The 22,538-nt window shown below is 51.4% G+C and overlaps 1 protein-coding gene and 1 long non-coding RNA gene across 2 annotated transcripts; both read right to left on the bottom strand.

Annotated features, from left to right (window-relative positions):
* Nucleotides 1-992: 992 nt before the first annotated feature.
* MYO1G (myosin IG) lies at nt 993-14,760 on the bottom strand. Its single transcript, XM_079150878.1, is given in 23 exon segments — nt 993-1,291; nt 1,382-1,404; nt 1,407-1,538; nt 2,420-2,533; nt 2,741-2,845; nt 3,484-3,628; nt 4,146-4,369; nt 4,999-5,206; nt 5,605-5,771; nt 6,373-6,505; nt 6,700-6,774; nt 7,743-7,813; nt 8,035-8,205; nt 8,355-8,469; nt 8,881-9,026; nt 9,120-9,344; nt 9,900-10,016; nt 10,338-10,448; nt 10,938-10,991; nt 11,197-11,362; nt 12,169-12,262; nt 12,411-12,619; nt 14,545-14,760. Coding segments are annotated over 23 exon segments (3,057 nt in total). The 5' UTR covers nt 14,640-14,760; the 3' UTR covers nt 993-1,134.
* Nucleotides 14,761-19,700: 4,940 nt separating this feature from the next.
* Nucleotides 19,701-22,289, bottom strand: LOC306667378. The gene is made up of 3 exons (XR_013765514.1): nt 21,866-22,289; nt 21,697-21,775; nt 19,701-19,890 (listed from the first exon to the last, which is right to left on the bottom strand). It is a non-coding gene; the product is annotated as an uncharacterized lncRNA (long non-coding RNA).
* Nucleotides 22,290-22,538: the final 249 nt, after the last annotated feature.

The following is a 22,538-nucleotide window of genomic DNA, read 5'->3' on the forward strand; positions in this document are numbered from 1 at the left end:
TCATCAACAACTAATAAAAAGATTTTAAAAAGAAGACAGCAGGGGGCTGAGGCTACTGATAGGCTGAGGAGCTGGGAGCTGAGGATACGAAAAACTGAAAAGCTAAGGGGTTAATGGGGGCTTTGGGTATGATGGGCTTAAGAGCTGAGGTACTGAAGGGGCACTGATGGGCTGAGTAACTGAAGGGCTGGGGACAGAGGAGCTGAGGGGCTGAGGAGGGAAGGGGCTAAGGGGAATGAGGGATGAAGAGTTATATATAGGTTGAGGGACTGAGGAGGCTGTGGGCCTGGTAAGGGGGTAAGTGCTGTAAAGTACTTAACTCACCAGAGGCATAGAGGTGGGTGTCCACCCTGGCCTCCCTTGTGTTGCTTTCTCATAACAATGAACATAGATAACCCTGCTCCCCAACACTGGCAGTCCTGGCATTTCTTGTTGACCTCTCATTGCAAAGGAAGGTCCCACAGCCTCAGACATCTACATGCAGTGCCCAACTTGGACAGATAGTAGCTGAGACCACATTGGCCCTGGGCCAAGGGTCCCATCAGCACATCCCCTAACAGCCCTCAGGGTGGCTACTCTGTGCTCCCCTCAGCCCCTCTCTAAGTTGACATTGGGGTCCAAGCCTTCCCTAGAACAGTAGGAACATGACCAGGAGCCTTGTGGGTAGAGAGGGGAGGGACAGAGGGCTACTGTTGGTATGGGCAGCCTGGAACCCATGAGCGGCAGCTTGGGGCATCTAGGCAGTGTCCCTAGGTAGAACCCTTTCTCTCAGATCATGGAATCCACATTCAGCCTATTCCTCAACTGAGACCCTGAGGACTAAGTCTTGCCACCCCACCTCATACGGGACTTCCAGGCTTCCTCCAGTCTGAGTGATCCCACAGTAGGTGAGTAGCAGATGCAGGGCAGACGTTAGCTAAGGGAGCAGGCACAACTTGCCTGGGCCAGTACTCCACCCAGATGGGTGAGAAGGATCACTGTTCATCATCCCAGATACTAACCAGACTGGGCACAGAAATAGCATCTTTATTATATTGTGCTCCCAATAGGGGTGGGTGAGTCCTGGTCTTCAATGTGGCCAGGGCCAGGTGTGAGAAACTGCATGGAGGTTAGGACAGGCCAGCTTAGGCTGGCTCAGTGGCTTGGCCAGAGGAGAGTGAAGGTACCACGCCTGTAGCAGAAATCTGGTTCTGGTTGCTCTGGCCTGGGCTCCACAGAAACAAGGCGTTGAACCCCACGCTGGCTCAGTGAGATGCGGTCAGAGACACAGACATCTAGGTTTCTTCCCTCCCTAGAGCAGAAGGAGCAGGGGTCAGGGCAGGCAGAAGGCCAGGGCAGTGAGGCGCTACATATCCTCATCCCCAATTGGCCCCAGACTCACCCTTGGCAGTGCGCAGCCAGCACAACCCCACAAGCTCCCCGATGCGATTATCCAGTGGCGGCTGGGAGCGGTGCAGACAGACCACGAGGTCATCCTGGCCCCGGGCATGCAGCACCACCAGCTGGTCCCGTCCACTGGTCACAGTCAACCCTGTCACCTGAGCAGGGAACTCAGGGTCAGGGATACAGCAGCCCTCCCTAGGAAGCCTCTCCTAAGGCCTAACAAGGAGCCCTGCCCTTGGCAGAGTTCTCACCCAGCACCAAGCCACCCCTCCACCGCCACTTCCTTCCCTCTCTGGTTCCTGCTGGCAAAGAGGAGAGTTCAGCAGGGCATCATGCAACAGGAGTTTCTGTCATGATAGAATGTTCTAGATCTTTGCTGTCTAGTAGCATCTGAGGCTTCAGAGCACTTGAATGTATTACTGTGACCGAAAAGCTGAGTTTTTAGTTTTACCTAATTTTGATTACGTTTAAATAAACACACTAGCACATGGCTACCACAACAGACAACATGATGATAACAGGACAGTCACAGGACCCCCCAAAGCATGGAAGACCCAGAGGTAACCCAACATTGATCCCTGCCCCAGGCTGCTCCTTGTCCTGTGAGAAAGATAATTCATGGGAACAGAGAGTTGCCATACAAGGGAGCAAGCAGGCCACAAAGCCAGGCAGAAGGTGGAGACAGGGTCCTGAAAGAGGCGGCTGAGCACCGTAGTGGGCACTCAATTGTGTTCTGGCATGCCCAGGAAGGAACCACCCAGAGAGGTATGCGGGGGAGACCGACCATTTGGCTTGACCAGAGTGCAAAAGCATGAGTCAGGGGGACAAAGTGGCTGTGCCAGCAGAACTGGTAAAGTCAGACCCTCCACCACATGGGCCACAGGAAGCCACAGCAGGGTTCTCAGTGGGGGTTGCCATCGCCTGAGTGTCAAGATGCTTCTGGCCATCACAGAAGGAAGGAGACTGAGGTAAGGCTCCCAGCCTAGGAGCCCTCCAAAGCCCTACAGATGCTCTACATGCAGCCCATGGCACTCACCGCATCCAGGGGCACAGCCCGCATCACCCGGTACTGACGGCCAGGCTCCAATTTGTAGAGGTGCCGGTCTGTGAGCAAAAGGGCTCGGTCCCGGCACTTGCGGAAGCGGTTCACCTGCAGGAGGAGTGGCTGGACCTAGACTGGTGCCACCTGCCCCACTCCTGGGCCCCAGGAGTGTCCCTCCTTCCTCCCTTTCCTGGCTCTTCTCCTCACTGACTGAGCTGTCCTGACAGTTTCCAGAATTTCAGAAGCAGCTGTGCCCAGGCTGGGTCTCTCCTGGGCACCCCCAACCCACGCCCCTCAAATCCCCAAAGTACTAACCTTACGGACATGGCTAGAAAAGAGCACAGCCCCAAAGCCATCCTTCTCTCGAAGGGTCTTCAATTGCTGAGCAAACAGGCCTGAGGCTGTGGGGTTGTCAGTTCCCTAAGGACAGATGGTGGGGAGCGCATGCTTGGGATGGGTTTTGGGATCACATTCCCTAATAGCAAATCACCACAGCTGTCCTTCACCTCAGGAAATGCTCTGATATTCTAGGCCAGGTCTGTGCCCCACCCATCCAGACTGGCAGCTGCTGCTCAAGCCCAGGCCTGGATTCTCTGGAGAGATGCCCACAGGCAGGCAAGAATCTAGATCTTAGGCATAAGAACTGTCTACCTGGATGAGCCTCTTGCCCCAAGACTTTCATCCCTTGAAGACCAGGTCTAGGGACAGCAAACTCAGAGAAACCAGGAGAGGACTGAGGAAGCCATGCAGGGGAAGCAGATATGTGCAGGCCTGCCTGACTGGGCTGCGTGCCTGACAACACGGGATGGGAGATATACTCAGCTCTACCTGAGAACATGGGATCCCCAGGCTTTCGGGGCTGCCTGGTAGAGCCCAGGCAGGGGGCCAGATAAAATTCCTTAAACCTCAGGGATGAAATCTTAAGAAGAAAGGCAGTGGCCAAGGGCACAGTCAACAGGTCAAGTAGCCCTGGTTGGAGAGGATGCCTGGTGAGATAGGCATAGTGTTAGCAGTGAGCTTCCCTGCCCCACACAGCCCCAGGCCTGTCTGGCACTCACAGAGGACAGGTAGTCTCGAGCCCAGGCTCGCTGGCAGCCCCAGTCCTGACGTAGCCCCTGCAGGGCTCCCATGGCAGCCACCTTGGCCTTGATCTGAGCCATGTCTGAAGGAGGAATGTTCTTCACCAGCTGCCGAGCCCGCCACCTAGGAGAGGGAAGCAGTCATAGGACACCAGTCTGTGCATTTGTGGCCTCCCCAACCCTTCTCCAGGAGAAAGCTAGTCATCAGACTGGTGCTGACTGCCCTTTGAGTCCCAGTTTCTGTTAGCTTCTCTGGTCTTGGCTTCTCACACCCAACACTTGTCCCTGGAAGGTGGCCCAAGATCTCTGACCACATAGCACACTCCTACTCTAAGCACACTTACTCTGTGCCCCTCCTGGAGAACTCCTACTCATCCTTCAAGACCCCATTCAGGTGTAGAGTCCCTCAAACTCCAGCCCTGACTAACTCCTCTGCCACTGAAGGCCATGGCCCTGGACCTGGAATGTGCTGGGATAGTTAGGACTCTGCCACCAAGTGGGATGTGACAGTCAGCTAATGTGGCCCAGCTCTATCTTTCTGCTTTGGCTGGTGCATCTCCAGCCAGGTGCTAGGACAACAGGTTCAGTGTTTAGAGGATGCTGGCTGCATAGGAAATACTGTGGTGCACTGAAGGCAGTACCTGCAGAAGAGCACGTGGCAGGTGTCCTGGAAGGGCTGCAGCACAGCAGGGGGCAGCGGCCACTCAATATCACGGCCATAGAGTGGGGGCTGCCGTGCAGCCTGAAACCTCCGCTGTAGCTCAGCCAGGTGAGCACGCACCTTATGCCTCCGGAACCAGCGCATGATAGTATAGATGGCTCGCAGCCGCCGGCAGCGCCATCTGGCCAGGGTGCCCCGCCATGCCTAAGAGGATCAGGTGGAATGGATATGGTGTCAGGTGCAGGCAGGCCTGACCTCCTAACCCTATCTATGCCCGAGTCTTTTCAGAGCACCCTCTGCTTGTCTCCAGGGAAACCAACCCAAATTTCTGGCTCCCAAGAACCATGTCCAGTCAGAGGTTGGTTCCTGGGTGGGCATGAAGCCAGCTAGGCTGGAAGAATACTGTCCAAGGCTCTACAGACTCTCAGAAAAGAGTAACTTGCCTGTTACTCTCAGGCTTTTTAAGCTGGGACTTGGCACCGTAGGGATCCTCAGATCCTCTGGGAGAAAGCTCATGTGAGAAGAAAGTGGGGAGCAAATGGAGGTGCTTGCTCACCTATGAGGTCACCTGATAACTTCTGGGAGACCCTGAGACAGAGGGCCACCACTAGATTGTGACTGTACAGTTCTAGACTGGACACACCTACAGGGAAAGCAGCCCAGGGACCCACAGATTAAAACAGACTTAAGTAAGAAGTCATTGACCACAATGTAATGACCCTGACTTCAACAGGCCAGGAATACCATCAGGAGCTGATTGGATGATGTATCCCTTGTGGGATTCAGGTGGACACCCATTCACACTGTGATGGGCAGCTTCCTGCCCCCCGCACCTTCTGTAGCAGCAGCACAATGATGGGGATGAGGCGGGCTCGGCTCTGCTCCAGTGTGACCAGTGTCTGGGGTGAGCGGATGAACAGCTTGCTGTGTCCAAAGGCCACATCCCCTTGCAGCCCATGCTGTTCCAGGAGGGCACTCACAGCTGCCCTGTCAGAGCCCAGCAGGTGGTTGGGCCATGTGTACTCACAGGTCATCTTGTACCTGTCACCACAAGACAGAGCAATGAGGACCTGGCTCCAGGAAGAGGTCATGGAACCTGCCCTGCCCACACTTGAGGAGATGACAGGGATGCTGGGAGTCCCAGAGCCAAAATTTTCCTGGCATAATACTAGAGCATCTGTGATACCTGTGCATATATGTGTCCTATACCTGTGCCCCTACCACATGCCTTCCTGTACCTATCACATGTGCCCTTGCACACATGTGCATGTACATGCCTTCCCACATGTCCTCCACAAACATTTTGGTGCCTTGAAGCCAGCAGTGTGCTGGTTCTCTCACTTGTGCCAACGTGTACAAAATGTTGTTTAGGGCCCTTCTACCCCTTGGATTCTACACAGGATTTACAGCCTAGAGTGACAGAAGTTGGGTGTCTATACCTGAGCAGGAATCGAGGGTATGGCTGGCGGGAAGCAAATCCAGCCCTGCGGACTCTCACGTTCTCCAGCAGCCCCAGGTATGCGACCTGGTGGCGGCAGTGGTCCTCATCCAGCCTTCCAGCCACCTTGTCCTCATTGGGTTTGATGCAGCGGACATAAAAGGGCTCCTATAGGGACAGAGTGGGAGTCAGGGATCTGATCTATATGCCCTACCCTGAGAAAGGGATTATTTGAGCTCCCAAGGGCCCAGGTTAAGAGGAGAGTCAGGCAGAGGGAAATCATAGCCCAAGCATAGAGGCCCAGAGCATGGGACCGGACTCATGAGGAGGTCTGGCCAGAACCAGGTTCTAGCCCAAGGGAGCAGGATCAGGCCTCCTCCACTGACTATTGTGCTGTTAAACCCACTAGCTGTGCGCTCCCCCTTAAATTGCCCCTTTGACTTTGGACCCAAAACACCACACAAGAAAGCTAGTGTCAGTTTCCTGTCCCTGTAGCCCCAGCTTTCCTGTCCCTGTAGCCAGAAGAATCCCAGCTTTCAGTGAGGGCTGGGCTGGGCCAACCCTATCAGGATCCCCCTGCCCAAGAGGCAGTGAGGCAAAAGAAGGGTGCATGAATCCCACTGTATGCTTTGATTGATCAAGCCTGGTCCCTGAGCCCCCACATCTAACTTCTGCAGTGGATGGGTTCCCTACTGGGGTAGACTTAGCCCAAGCAGGCACCCAGGATACAGAGAGAAGGATCTGGAAGGTCAGGGTGGGGCAGAAGTACCTTGGAGGCCAGGTTTTCCACTAGAGCCACCATGGAGTTCTTAAAGAGTGTGCCAGCTGTCAGGGGGCGCTTGGTCACCTCTGTGATGTCCTGTTGTCCATCTGGCCACATAGCCCGCAAAGTAGGATCTGAGCTGCAGACACAGACTGCATGCCCAACTGCCCTCTGGGGAGCAGCCCCACCTGCCCCAGTGTGGCCCCTAATTGCTGAGTGGCTTCAGTCTTGAGTCTCAGCCTGTCCTCTTGTCAAGTGGATAAGACCCCAGAGTCCCTGAAGGTCACCAGCCCTGGGCCTCTGGCACCAACACACCTAGCAAGACATGCTTACCTGTTATACAGCAGTCGCTTGAAGTCCTGGAAGAGGGAGTCTCTGTTCTTGTCAATGAAGCCCTCCACAGAGTATCTGCCCAAATCCAGGGTCAGTGAGGTGGTGATCAGGGAGGGACTAGACTGCCAAGCCTCTCACCGATACATACTGAAGGTCCCCACCTGCCTCTGTTTTTGTAAGTCAGTTTCTCTCCCTCCTTACTGCCCTCTTTCTTCTCCTTCCCCCTCATATCTGCATTCTCTTTCATCACCTAAGACTCCCTCCCTCAGGAGAAATTTCTCTCCTGGAAGATGAATCAAGCACCTAGCTTTGAAGCCAAATGTCCCTATACTGATCCCAGCTCCACATGAACATGACCTTGGACAAGTCACCCAACCCCTGTGCTTCAGTGTACATCAAATGCTTGCCCAGGGCCCACTGAGTCTCTATAAGTATTAGTGACTGCAATTATGACCAGGAACTCCTGAATCTTGGACTATTTTAGTCTTGGGCATGAGAGCCTTAGAATCATGTTCTTCTTAGACCCCCAGAAAGCTGAGTCAAACTGTAGCTCCACCTGTAGCCCCTGTGCAGGTTCAGGGTATGGATTATTATGAACACATCTAACATCTGCCTGCTTTGTCTTCATCATCTACTATTTATTCTCCTTGGGAAGACCACGTGAGACACAGCCCCTGAAGGACACCCTGAGCCTTGATACTGAGAGCCTGTGTGAGAACTGAAGTGAGGCCTCACCTGGGAACTGGTTAGAAATTCAGGATCTTGGCCCCCTTGCACCTCCCAACCTGCAGCTCCCCCACCAGTAGGTGCTAGTGTGGGTTTTTTTTTTTTTTTTTAAAAACTGCCTAAATGAATGAAGCTGAATTGAGAACCACTATCCTCAAAACCTCGGGTCCTGCCTTACACCTGTGCTTCTGGGTGAAGGGCATGTTTTCAATGTCTTCTAAGGGCAGGGTCCTGGCCATTCCCCAGGGCACTTCTGCCCTGTGACACGTGCAGTAGTGCCCCATGCAGGGGTACAGATGGAAGCAGAGAACACTTACGTGACATCTCCTGCATAATGCTTGATCCGGAAGTCTCGGCCAAACTCCATGGTCTTATCAGTGGGGCAAAGCTGTGGGACAGGCTGAGGTCAAAACACAGAAGGTGGGGCAAGTCTTTGGCCTGCATAAGTGGACAGTCCGGCAGCTACCCAGTCTTCTGGGCAAAGAAGACTGTCACATTCTCTTTAATGGCACCAAGCTGGGTCCCTCCAAGGCCCCACAAGGCACAGACACTGCAATGCCTTTGGGTATATCCCATCAGCCCTCTGTGTCCAAGGGACAGCTGAAGCACCTGGCGGCTGGAGTAGTGTGGGTGGTGGCGGTGGTGTGTGTCCAGGGTCTGCAGGAAGATGTGGTCAGTGATGGGGCCTGCAGTGTTGCAGGCCTCATCCAGCATGGCCAGGATGCCTCGGTGGGGCCGCTCCACCAGCTCCACAATGGTGGCATTGTTGAAGTAGTCAACCTGGGTGAAGGCAGCGAGCAGGGAGGCTCCTGAAGTGATCCAGATGCCTACCTGTCCACCTCCTCTCATTTGTCACCTGCTCAGTGCCCACAAGGCTGCAGGAGGTTCCCAACACCATCCTCCTCCATGCCCCAGTGAAAGGTACTCACAGTCTGCCAGGTGATGCCCTCACGCTCATACTCTTCCTGCTCCTGCTTCAGGATGAGCCGGATGAAGAGCTGCTGCAGCTTCTCATTGCAGTAGTTGATGCAGAACTGCTCAAAGCTGGGGGTGAGTAGGACCTTCAGAGGGGCTCTCACTTCTCATGAGTACAGTGGGATGACTGCCCTTCCCCTCACATTTCCCCTGATAGCACCAGGACCCCACAAGGCTTTGTTGTAGTTTATATGTCCCTGTTTACCCTCCTCTGTAACCCTATCCACCAAGTGCACATATTAGAGTAGACTTGGAAGTCACAGCCAGGAGAAGTGAGCCCCAAAATATTGCCTTTCATCAGGGCTCCACTGGCCAGGGGCTCAGCCAGGGCAGGTTGGGAGGGCAGGAGACTTGGGGCTCAGCAAGAAAAGGAAAATCCAGAACTTCCTGTCTCCCAGTCCCAGCCAAGCTCTCCAGGACCTCGGTGTTCACAGCACTTGGGGAGTCAGAGCTGGGGATGTAGTTGACTGGGTTGCTCACCTATTGACAGGAAACACCTCAAAGCCATAGATGTCCAGAACACCAATGACTGTGTCCTTGCCATCACGCCGAGGGTCACGGCCCCGGGCTTCCATGATACCATTGATCCTGTCCACCACCCACTCAAATAGCCGCTGGTAGACCGCCTGGGGGCAGAACATAACCACTTCTTGTTGCTGCTAGCCTGGCATCCCCTACAAACGCCTCCCAGTTTCCCCCTTCCAACCACCTGGGAGTACCTTGGCACAGGCGTCCCGGGCATAGCTGGCCTCAGCCACAGTATGGCCTTTCTCTATGAGTTCCCGACCTCCAGAGGCCACAGTGCGAGCCAGTAGGGAGCGGAGCACAAGGTCCCTGGGCGTGGCAGTCAGCTCAGCCACACGGCCCACCAATGCCTCCTCAGCCACTGCTAGGCCCCCTTTCTGTGGCCCATCTTCCTCTGTCTCCACAAACTCGATGTTTCCCTGGTGATGGGGGTACCATGAACAGTCCAGGCTCCTCATCCCTAAGGAGCCTAGACACCTTCGAATGGGAAGAAGGAAGGGAGGTAGGGGTTGTGGATATGGTGAACCTTGCCCTATTTGGACACCATGGTTATCTGGTCATTGCAAGCCCCGGACACTGCAGAGATGGGTATGAGGTGTGCACCAGAGCCTTTGCTAAGTAAGGACTCCCTGCAACTTATTCCCCATGCTTCTCAGAACTCTGAGGCTGAATGAGAAGCACTGAGGAAAAAATAGCTCATCAACCAAGAGGCAATCTGCTCAATGTGTGTGAGATGGGAGGGAAATGCTTGGTTGTCACAGCCTGCAGCAGCCTGGGCTCCTGAGAGCAAGCTCTATTGGACACCCACTGAGCTCATCACCAGTAACTCAACCTCAGCAAGGGAAGCAGTCAGTTAAGCTTCACTGGGATAGTTCAAGTGAGTCCAATCCTGTCCCCTGAGTGGTTCCCAAAAGAACATCTCTGTGGGGAGATGACCCTCCCAGACACTCCTATACCCTCTGAGCCAGGCTTACCAGGTGCAATATGGCAGCCAGGATGCGGTGCACTGAAGCCACCTCCTCAGGGCTGAAGCCAATGACCCTCATGGCCTCAGTCACTGCCTGGTGGCTCCTCTCATCACTGTCCAAGCCCTAAGGGAGAAAAAACTCACTACCCAAGTGAACACAGCCCAGTCCCCCTGAACTCCCTGAACCCCAATATCTCTGTTCCAGGCACCTGCTTACCCCACATCCCATCCCCTCCATGGACCCCAATTCCTCCATTTCAGGTACCTGCTTACCCTGTCCCCTGTCCCCTCCCCTAGCTGCTTTCCTTCCAACCCCTCCCCAGCACACACACTTACCCAAGCTGTTCACACTACTCTAGTCTGATCCAATTGCTGCCCATTCCCTGTCCCCACTTCAAGGACCCTGGACCTAGGTCTGATTGAGACCCATGCCCCTTGTACTCACATTGTGCCCACCCATGGTGAGCCCTGCTCCCTGGCGTGTGAAATTATACACAGCAGGGTTTCTCTCCAGGTACAGTCTTTGCAGCTCCTGGTCCTCACAGCCCCTAAGCAACTGGAGGATGCAGAGGTAACTTAATGAGGCCATTGAGCTTCAAGGACCCTCCTGTACCCCCATCTAACCCTCACAGAGGCAGAATAATACACGAACACATTCTTCCCTCCAGTCTTGAACCAACAAACACAGGAGAAGTTCAGAGATGGTGTGGACACTCCCATGTGCCAAAGAGCACCACCTCAGTGTAGACTTCTCTGAAGATACTGCCTGTGTCCCAGGGAGCTAGCATATTCTTGGGGTCTCAGATGTTAAGGATACCCTGCTACCATACCCAGTGAACTCCTACCCTCTTGTATATGGGTGAGAAATAGTTGGGATGGCTATGGTGGGGAATAAGGACAATGGCTAGGAACAGGTGGAATGGAGTACGGTGGGGAAGTTGGGGTAGTGAGGGAGGATGGAAGTGGGTCCAGCCTGCTTCCCTCCTCTCCTCCTTCCACTCTTTACTTTCTCCCCACAATCCACTCCCCATCTACAGAGGCTCACCTGGTAGAAGGCATGGAAGTTCCTTTCGCCCACATGCTGCTTGAGAACCCTGGACTGAGGAGAGAGGGGAAGCTGGAACCCAGCCTGGCAATGGGACTGCCCCAGGGACAATGAGGTCCAGAGAAGGGCCACAGAGAGAGTACAGCTTTCCTAACCTTCAACATCACGATCAGTGTGCTCCCAGTTCCTGGGGTCCCCAGGCCTGGGAAGGATCTCAAACAGGGCCCCCCATGTGGGTTTCCTCGGCCCACCTGCCCACCTTCTCCAGCAGGTAACTATGGATGTGTCCTCCAACAGGATCTCCCTTGAAGTCGAAGTTAATGTCCATGTACTTGCCAAAGCGACTGGAGTTGTGGTTGCGGTTTGTGCGGGCATTGCCGAAGGCTTCTAGCACACAGGTGGATTTGAGCAGCACGTCCTTGACCCTGTGGAAAGATGGACCAGGGCTCAAGGCAAAGACCCATATCTAGAAAACAGTGTCCCTGCCTGATTTATCTTCACAGAAATTATAGCACCCCAGATGGGTCAGGAAGCTGACTGGAGAGAGAAAAGGCCCTGCCTTGCCTTGTGCAGCCCCCGAGCTGTGTGTTGATCACTTTACCTCAGGCTTGGGAAGGCACTTTGTGGACTTGGTGGTGCTGCACAGTCTGTGCAGCTCTGAGCCCAGGACAGGTGCTCAGCAAATGCTTTTCATTTCTTGTGGCTGTACTTCCCCCTGACCTCAACTGTAGCCTGGGGAGGTGGAGCTGGTCTGATCTACTCTGACTCACATACAGGAAGGTACTTCTGCAAGGCCCCAAGGGAGAGTAGTGAGCAGGGCAGCCCTGGTTTCCTGGATCAGGGCCTCAGGACCACCTGTATAGCCTACGTGCCTGCCTGGTATGTTCCACCATCCTGACCATGCTACCAACTTCTCCAGGTTTCTGTGAACCCCCTTGGGGGCACCCCCTGTCCTATTCTGAGCCTTTCCCAGTATCTCCTGTACTCCTCCATATCTACTTGTCAATGCCACCTCCTCCCTAGCCACTGGCCTATGTGCCTTGGCTGGGTCTCACTCCTCCTTCATCTGAGAGATCCTTGTTGTAGCTCAGTCACATCTTATTTCTGGGAATGGGAAGTGATCCAAGAACCTTCCTTACTGGACTTGGATTAAGATGGGCTCTAGCTCCTATCTCTTGCCTCCTGTTGCCAGGCTCTTTCCCCAACAGATTCACAGTCCATGGTCACTTACCTCTCCACCTCAGCTCTCTGGCTGGGATTGGTAACAGCAGCGATGTATTGCATGATGTGCTTGCTGGCTTCTGTCTTCCCTGCCCCACTCTCCCCTACCAGGAAGATGGGAGATAGGAAATTCAGCGAGGTTGTGCCCCTGAGCTCAGCTCCCTTACCCTGCCTGCACCCCCATGATGCAGGAGATGTCTAAGCATTTTCCTCTGCTGTTTACAAATAAGGCAAGGCTTGCAGGGTAGGTACCTGAGATGACGATGCAGGTGTCCCTGGACCTGCGCTTCATTGCCCTGTAGGCAGCATTGGCTACAGCATAGAGGTGGGGTGGCCGCTCATAGAGCTCTCGGCCCTGGTACCTGGCGATGGCCTCAGGCCCGTATAGAGGTAGCTCCTGGTAGGGGTTCACGGACACCAGTACCTCGCCGATGTAGGTGTAGATGCGGCCCCTCTCAAACCTGGGCACAATTGGCAAGGCCTCAGCATTCACCACTTTGCACAGCCCATATGGGGAAGGTCCCATTCAGCCCCACCAGGAAGAACTGAGCATTGAGAAGGCAGAGGAGTGTCGTGTCCATTCGTGTCTCCCTGGCACCATCCTGGGTGAGTTGAACCTCTCAGAGCTATCCCTCTCTCCCCACTCTTTCTTTCTTTCTTTCTTTCTTTCTTTCTTTCTTTCTTTCTTTCTTTCTTTCTTTCTTTCTTTCTTTCTTTCTTTCTTTCTTTCTTTCTTTCTTTCTTTCTTCCTTCCTTCCTTCCTTCCTTCCTTCCTTCCTTCCTTCCTTTTTATGTTTTATTTTGAAACAGGGTCTTGCTAAGTTGCTTAGGGCCTTGCTAAATTGATGCAGCTGGCTTTGAACTCACAATCCTCCTGCATCAGCCTCCTGAGCCACTGGGATTACAGGGATGTGCCACTGTGCCCTATGAACACTGCTTTCTGTGGAGTCCTAAAGTCCCAGGAATCAGGACCATCCATTCTACAAAGGGAATCCACAGGGTCATGACTGGCTCTTGGATGAATCCTGCAGGGTGGGTAGGTAATGGGGGTTGCAAGGGGCTTGGCTGGAGGGGAGGGAGGAGCCTCAGTTGTTTCCTGTGTTAAGGCCTGGGCGGGAACCAGAGACGGAAGGAGACCTACCCTGCCCCACCCAGATCATAGGGAGGGGTTGCAGCAATGTGCCAGCACGCTGCCTTTGTGCCCTAGCTTGTGGCCAATGGCCAACGCCCCTCTCCCAGCACATCCTCAGTCTTCTCCAGCCTTTCCTTTACAAACCAAGTCATAGGTGGGAGCTTTTCAGTACCTCTCTGCCTTTCAGCCCCTGGGAGGAGAACTGATCTGCCTGCCCCTTGGTCATAGAACCCCTTAGTGTGTGGGACCCGCCCTTCCCCAGGCAGCCCTGTCCGGGTTCCTCTTCCTGTGCCGCCTCTGACAAGGGCGCCCTCTGCTCAGCTCTTGCCCTCCTACAAGCTGTGTGGTCTGCAGCAAGTCACTGTCCTCTCCAGGCTCAATGTTCTCATCATGAAAGTGGAGAGGATACTCCCTCTCTCATGAATTCATTTTGATGAGAACGAGATGGAATACTGAGCACAGAGTGTTGAGCTCATTTCCTGCCTTGTCCTCTCCTTCGGTCAGGACCATAGCCTCTTGACTCCTATGCTTAATGGGGCTCTTGGTCCCCTACCTTTACCCGGGGAGCTTCCTGGCACACTGCAGGCCCTCTGGAAGGCAGGCATGAAGTCCAGCTGTATGCAAGGTCACTTGGCATGCCATACCCCCAGATCCCCGGTTCCTTCCTGCCGTCACTCTGTCCTCCCTAGTGACAATATGGGCTCCAGTGTCACTTCTACCAACTGTGTCCTAAAACACCCCAGAAGCCCCAGAGCATCATCTCAACTCAGATTGTCTGGACCCAAGGGTGGGGTCTGCCTGCTTCATCTGTGTCCAGTGCTCAGTCCGGCCTCCACGTGAGATGAAATGAAGGAGTATCAGCGAGAGGAGGGTTTGGAAGGGGGCACAGCCCTAGTCCTGATGCCTTTGCCTGTCTGTCCCAGGAGGGTCATGCTATGGCCCAGTCACAGGAAGGAAGAAGTGACAGGTGCCTGGGCTATATGGGAAGCAGGGTGGGAATAGCTCTAGCCCTTAAGGACAGTCACTTTCTGGGCAGCCACTATCTCCTTGGGGCATGCTTTCAGGCACTCTTTTCAGCCTGTAGAGGCTGTGTGTATGTGTGTGTGTGTGTGTGTGTGTGTGTGTGTGTGTGTGTGTGTGTTGCTGACCCCTTCACTGATGGGGACCAATATTCTTTTGCTATTTCCCTCAAGTCTGCGAGAAGAGGTTGGGGTGGGGGAGGAGGGAAGACCAGGACCTCTGCCCCACATTTACCTGAGCTGCAGGTTCTTCATGAAGTCCTCCATGGTCACTTGGTCCAACAGCACAAAGTCAGGCTTGCCATACTCAGGACCCTCCTCATCTTCCATCCTGCCTGCTAGAAACACCCAGGCCAGGGTACTTCAACCTTTCTGTGCAAGAGGCAGACAGGAGGGGAAGCCTGGGGAGGCCCAGCCCCCCACCAGACTCCTACAGCATTGTGGTAAAGTAGGAAGTAGGTTCTGGCCCTAGGACGGTGGCCCTGCCCATTTGCTGCTCCCTCCCCAGGGGTGCTTGAGCTGCTTCCTGCTATCAGAGTAGGAGAGCTTGTGCCTAATGGGGTCCTCCCTACTCTGGAGGGGTCCTTGTGGCCCTCCTCAAAAGCTCCCAGTTGCTCCCAAGCAGTAGAGACTCTGTGGGTTGGTTTCTGATCCTGGCTGCGTGTTAGGTTCACTGTGGGACTTTTTTTTTTTTTTTTTTTTTCTGTACCAGGGATTGAAATCAGGGGCATTCAACCACTGAGTTGCATCCCCAGCTCTATTTGTATTTTATTTAGGGACAGGATCTCACTGAGTTGCTCAGTGCCTTGCTTTTGCTGAGGCTGGCTTTGAACTCACAATCCTCCTGCCTCAACCTCTCAAGCCGCTGGGATTCGAGGTGTGGGCCACCCCACACAGCTTTGCTGTGAGGCTTTAAAGAAAGATTTCTTGACATGGTCATGGTCGCCCAGCTGCATGTATCTGTCAACACAGAAGTGAACACTAGATGAGCCTGGCATGGTGGTGCATGCCTGTAATCCTAGTAACTCTGGAGACTGAGCCAGGAGGATCACAGGTTTGAGGATAGCCTTAGCAATTTACCAAGAAACTGTCTCAGAATAAAAAATTAAAAAGGACTGAGGACGTAGCTCAGTACTCAGTAGTTCAATCCATAGGCCCTCATCTCCCCATCAAAAAAGAACTCAATATTAGGTGAATTTTACTGCACGTACATTGTATCTTAACATAAAAGGGTAAAAGGATGCTGATACCTGAGATCCTGGGGTGGAGGACAAGGCAATAGCATTCTTTAAAGTGTGTGCTGACCACAACAGGGTGTAAGCTACAAAGGCTTCTTGTCTACCCTGTAGAGGTTCTAGTGGTGGGACCTCAAGTTGCTGAAATTCCTCACCTTAGAAACCAGGGAGGGACAGAGGCCCTTATGGGTAAAGTATGGAGGCCAGCCTGCAGTGAGACTCCTGTATCCATGTCTTCTCTTTTGTCCTCCATCCAGCCTTTGTGGACAGTAGATGAGGTCATATAAGCTTAGAGCTCTTAAACCTCATCTCAGCACTCACCAATCTCAGGCTGTGGTTATCAAGCTGTGTAGATGCAACAGCACATTTGGAGAGTGGCCCAGTTGGTCACGACTTAGGTTTACCTCCAACAGCATTCCTGACTGTGGGGTCTGCTTGTAGGTACATGGGGAAGTTCTCTTTCAATCTTCCCCTAAAGCAGGGAGGCTAGATGGCAGACTCCAGTATTCTAAAACTTGAGTCATTTGTATACCGTCTTTGAGATTTGTTGTATTCAAACACTTAACAATTGTTTTTCGATCTTCTCACTTTTAGACTTTAAAATTGTTTGATAATGCAAGTTTTTTTAAATCTCTCAAATGCTTTAACATGAAACCACACTCAATAAAACTTTACGTGTTTATCCAAGTACCTGGTAGAACTGGGTACCATTAGTGATAAGAAGTCACTGGACCTCCAAAATCCCCAGCTCCAGCCAGGCATGGTAATCAGCATGACTATAATCCCAGCTACACAAGAGGCAGGAGAATCACTGGGTGTAGTGGCGAATGCCTGTAATCCCAGGGGCTTGGGAGGCTGAGGCAGGAGGAATGTGAGGTCAAAGCCAGGCTCAGCAACTTAGCAAGGCCCTAAGCAACTCAGGGAGACCCTGTCTCCAAATAAAATATTAAAAAGGGCTGGGGATGTGGATCAGTGTTTAAGTGCCCCTGAGTTCAATTCCCAGTACCAAAAAAAAAAAAAAAAAAAAAAAAAAAAAAAAAAAAAAAAAAAAAAAAGGCAAGGAGGATCTATTAAGAGATATTGTCTCAAAACAAAAATTTCAGAAAAAGGGCTGTAGATTTAGCTCAGTGGTGGAGTGCTCCTGGGTTCCAACCTGAGTGGGGGATCCCCACATCCAGAAATGGGGTTCTGACTCCACCTTGGCAGGTGTTTTTGAAGGGTTTCACAAAACTAAGCTCCTCAGTCCCTTTTCAGTTTCACTTCTCCTACCCCCAAGGAATCAAGAAGACCTGGGTTTGTATTAATGATTTTAAGAATAACTGATGTGACTGAATTTCAGTAAAACCCTAGGGGCATTGCAATCTGAACTTCACAAAATTTTCACCTGTCACGAAATAGTATACTTCGAGGTTTTTCTTCCCCTATTTAAAAAATGTCAAACCCTGCTTAGCTCGGAGATTTGTCTAAGGGTGGAGCTTTAAACACTTTGCTTGAATGACCCAGGGCATAACCACAATCATGAGTAGGACTCCTCCACCCTGAAGGTTTACAAAAGCATATGCCTCATTTGATTCCCATGACCCATGAGGAGCTACTGTTATTCTAATTTCATATCTAGTGAAGCCAAGATCCAGAGATGACGTCACATGAAGGAAGTTCCCTCTGGGCCTTTCCAGCACTGAATTCAATGACTCAAATTTCAGGAAATGGCGTCTCTGGTCCTCAGCGGGCAGGGTAAGTGGTAGCCATGTGCAGCTTCCCCAGGGCATGCTTCTTTTAAGGTTAGAGTAGCAGGGCATAACAAAAATAGGGGTACAAGGGAATGAATTAAGGCAGAGTTCTAGGGCAGGCTGCCACCTACTCAAGCCTCCTGGGCCTGAGGAAACCCTGATGGCTCTAGCTCTAGCAGCAGTTTTATTATCTGATCTAGATCAGTTTCTATAGACATCTTCCTCTGCAAGAGCCCCCACTGCGCGCTTGCTCTCAAACCCCCACTTAAGATCCCTCTGCTGGGACTGGGGAGATAGCTCAGTGCGTAGAGTGCTTGCCTTGTAAGCACAAGGTCCTGGGTTTGATCCCCAGCACCCCCCCCCCCAAAAAAAAAGATTCCTCTGCTGATCTTTGCAGCAATCGCTAGTGCCAGAAAAGCACCCTTTCTCAGTTCACAACTTAGGATTTGTATACAAAATTGATCTTTACCTCATCTGAGAATATAGGTATGATTGTTAGTTGGAGGGGAATGGTTCCCAGATGGCATGAAACCCTATATGTACCCACATGGGCCACAAAGTTCACCCAAACCCAGAACCTCCTGAAAGTGAGGGTGGCTTGTGAGACACTAATATATTGTCTCCACTCCCTGAAAGGTTACCAGGAGTTGCTTGTCTCCTGCATGTGAGGCTTCCTGCCCCCACAAACAGTTCAGGAGCTCTAAAATCAGTTCTTTACTGAGGGAAGACTCATACCTCCTGATGCAGGTTTTGCTTTGGTGTCACCTTTCCACACATTATGGGACTGGGACCTGGGGAGCTGGCACCTTGGGCACTATGGTCACTGGCTAAATTTGTCAGGTCTTGGCCTTGTCTACCAACATTCTCTGATAGCAACGTTACCAAGATCAAGCTTGATAAACTACCCCTGTGGGCACGACCCACGGTGGACTGTGATCAGTAACTTCCCAACTAAAACAGGAGACATCTGTGGCATATCCCTCAATGGATTTCACACACCTTTTTTCTTTTGCAATGCTGGGCATTGAAACCAGGGGTGCTCTACCACTGAGCTATATCCCAGTCCTGTCTTTTGATTTTTTCCTTTTAAATACTGAGGGTCTTGCCAGGTGCCCGGGCTGGCCTTGAACTTGCACTCCTCCTGCTTTAGCCTCTCAAGTCACTGGGATTATTAGGACTGCACCACCATGCTCAGGTGTACGTTGATCCTTATAGTTGCTCTGTGAATACCACCTAGCATGCCCCATCGGGTGAAAGAGGTGGCACACAAAGCAATCAACAAGTCCCAGTGGCCATTTACAAGGTACAAGCATAGAAAAAGGTGAGACACTGGGGGGCCCCTTGGAATGAACTAACAACTCCTTGGAAAAGCAAGCCTTCCTTACCTTTGCATTTGGCACATGTAAAAACAAATGGAGGCTGGACTAAATCACAAGTTTAAAACAATGTTTATTTGGGAGATACCAGAAGGGCCTGAGGTACAGCCACACTTATTCTGGAGGCAAAAAAAAAAAAGGAAAAAAAAGCCCAAACCTGGGGTCAGAGAAAGTTCCCTCAGACACACAACCCAGACCAAGAACAAGATACTGCTGATTCCTTTTTTAGAAGTGAGGATTCAAATCTGCTCAATTAAGGTACAAATTCTGCTCCACTTCTCACGAGGTGTCATTACTTCTCAGTATCCATGCAATCTGTAAAAATGAGATTAGAAATACCATGGAAGTGTGTTATTAAGTGACATAACTGGGGACTGTTATAAATGACTTCAGCACAATCTTTCAACCAACCAACCCCTAATTCCACAAGTGTCAGTAACAAAGCTGAACCCAAGTTCCTGACTCCTGACCCCACTTCCACAGTGAACTGTTTCTGTGGCCCACATGTGCAGGAGCCCACTGCCCTTTGCAGGCACACAACTGACTTAATGTAGGTTGAATCCAAACTATAAAAGGTAATCAAGCTGGGCACGGTAGCCTGTAATCCTGGAGGTTCAGGAGGCTGAGGCAGGAGGCTCAAGAGTTCAAAGCCAGCCTCAGCCAAAGCAAGGCGCTAAGCAACTCAGTGAGACCTCGTCTCTAAATAAAATACAAAACAGGGCTGGGGATGTGGCTCAGTGGTGAAGTGTCCCGGAGTTTAACCCCTGGTACTCATCCCACCCCCGCCAAAAAAGGTAGTCAAATACCATCCCCAAGAACAAAGGCTCCACAAGTCAGACATCTAGACAACTGTTCCAAAGAGTCCTGTGAACTAAAAGACAATTAACCTTTCTGGGACTCAATCATCTGACTTATAACAAGAGAAGGTATGGGTAAGTTGATGGTTTTTGAACTTATTCTTGGCCAAGTGACTCGTGGAAAATGACATATAAAACAGAAATGAAGTGACTTGCAAGGTCAGACCAATCTTGTATACTACTACACAGGTGCCACAGAAAGGATTCTAGCTCGAGCATTCTGGGATCACTCCTGCTGAAACACCAAAGAACGTAGATAGCCTTCTGCCACATGCTGGGGAAGGGACATAGGCAGAGCCACGGGAAGTGGTGGTTGTCAGGAATTGGAAGGTCTAAGATGCTCCTCCTTGCATCTAACAAGGTAGCCTGCCAGTTTTATGATGCTGGTAGAAAACATAAAACTCCTTGATGAGACAAAGGACAGTTGATTCACAGCAAAAGCAACAGACAACACCAGCATTTCCAGCCACCTCCCAAGCCCCACTCCCTACATAACACAAAAGGGCTGTAGCTCAGTGGCAGAGCGCTTGCCTAGCATGTATGAGGCTCTGGGTTTGAGTCTCAACACCACCACATAAAAGTAAATAAAGTTAAAAAAAAAAAAAAAAAAAAAGGCATATGTACATGCAGGGTTACCACCTCACACGGTTCTGCTGTGCTCAGGAGGAAGACATTATCCCTATATTTCAAGGTTGTCTGCTATATTCTTGCCTATTCCTTAGGGTACCCAGTACCCTTCACACTATTTCCCTCCAACCCAAATTTCCCACCACCTCTCCTAGATTCCATCCTTCATGTCTGGCATCCTGGAAAAGGCTGTACGCCTGATACCAAATCTCAACCTGGCAGTTTCTAGCTGTGAAAAACTCGGGACACATAGTTCTGATCTGAGGCTCCTCATCTGCACTGGATCTAAAACTATCTCATGGTGATGCTTCAAAGATTTAAACTAGGTAAAGAGTTAAGAGACTTGACACAAAACAGGTTGCCAACCAACACCAATACCCTCCTTTTGTATGAGGCTTTCCTTTAGGATTGATACACGCTCATTTAACCCTCCAACAGCTCCCTTGCACTTCGCGTACCTCTGCAGAACTGAGCCCTTAGTTTTCTTGGCTTTGCCTTTTAACTATAAATACCTTTACCACTAGTCTCTAAAGGCAGGATTCTTCTCTGTCATTCTTTGCTATTCTGGTTTAATACCTATATTTGTTACCCTGAACTTGCATTTTCAAATTTAAATATTTAATGATTTCCTTCGTCTTTTTCCAGCCCTCTCCAAAACTCCCACAAAAACAAAAATGATCTCTAATCTATACAGTCCATGTCAAGTGGCTGCCACATTAAACTATGAAGATCTATATAATGCCCAGCACAGAATACTTATCTGCAAAGGAGCAGTCAATTGTCTGAAATTTCTATAACCTTGCTCTGGATAGGGCAGAGCAAGGCCTCAAACCATTTCAAAACTGTTCTGGCAAGCACTGTAGGAATGCAACAGGGTCACTGCAGACCCAAGCACGCTGGAGGCTTGCTACTCACATTCACCCAAATCCTCCCCTCCCCAGGTGTCTCTCAGTACACTCTCTTGAGCACCAAAATCCCTTCAAAGGGGGAGGAGAGAATACACTATGGAGTCAAATTAGATACACTGAGCTTGGCTCCAAAAGTCTATGGCTATAGGTAACTTTTATGCTCTTTTATGGCTGAGGGATTAATGCACCTGAGAAAAGGTAATGTTAATTTAATAGACCAGACAGAAGGGAGTTCTTATTCTCTATGACAATTCTAGGGTGATGCTTCTTAAAAAACTCATGATCACAGAAATTAACCCGTATTATCACACAATTCTAGAAAAACAGTCTTTTCCTCCTTTCTTCTTCTCAACACATATTTTATTTTATAGCTAGGAAAACATATTTCTGAAGTAGGATATAGTCCAAGACACCTCAAGAACATTCAAAAATATATTTTTAGTTGTAGATGGACACAATACCTTTATTTTATTAATTCATTTTTATGTGGTGCTGAGGATCGAACCCAGTGCCTCATACTGGGTTCTAGGCAAGTGTTCTACCCCTGAGCTACAACCCCAGCCCTCAAGAACACTTAAGGTTTTCTCCTCACGAAATAATTACGCAGAGAAATGTGGGCCTTTGCAGGGGTGGGCTATTCACAACGTGACTTACCAAGACATCTTCCTTAAGAGCTGCTGTGACTGTAAGCCCTGCCACTTTGTGGGATCGTTCATCTGATCACGTCTCCCGACTAAATAAGGACAAATGCAGTTTCAGTTTGAGTCTTTAGGCGACCATACAGCTGAAATCCCGAAACGCATGAACCCCCCCTCTACAGCACCTTTTGTAGCAGGTCTCTACGAGGTCACAGGTCCCAACCCAGAGGTGGGCTTGGAGATCACAGACCCCATCCCTAATGGGATCCCTAGAGGTCACAGGATCCATTCCGCTTAGCGGTGCCCTTCAGGTCGTGCAGAAGAAACCCTGTTTCTCTTCTGAGCGAAGACTCTCAGAAGCAAGGCCCAAGTTGCTCCGCAGCACACTAGTCTTCCTCCAGTGTCCTCACGAGGGAGCAGCACGCGTGGGGAGGGCCCGGCCTCCGGCCGCTGAACACCAACCCTATGACTCCTAACCCGCCTGGAGTCTTCGATGGCAGCGGATGCTGAAAGGACCCACGAGGGGAACACAGGGACTGAGAACCCGAGTCACCAGCCACAAATACTACGGTGCACGCCACCGCGCGCCTTGACGTCCTTACGTAGCCCCAGACGCCGTGCGCGTGCGCCACGTGATTCCCGGGTAGGTGCGTCAGTGAGATGTGGGCGTGGCTTCGGGCTCTTGGCGAAGCGTGAGGCTGGACCAGTGGTTGGAAGTTAAGAACTGTGCTAAGACTTCTGCCTGTCCACGTGGTGGCGTCTCCGCTGCGCTTCGTGCATAGTTAGTGACTGGAGGCTGGAACTGCGGGTCTGTGCAGGGTCCTGCAGCCAAAGGGATGGTCAGGACAGACCTGTGGT

Source organism: Sciurus vulgaris, assembly GCF_902686455.1.
Source record: "Sciurus vulgaris genome assembly, chromosome: 8".
Lineage (NCBI taxonomy): Eukaryota > Metazoa > Chordata > Mammalia > Rodentia > Sciuridae > Sciurus > Sciurus vulgaris.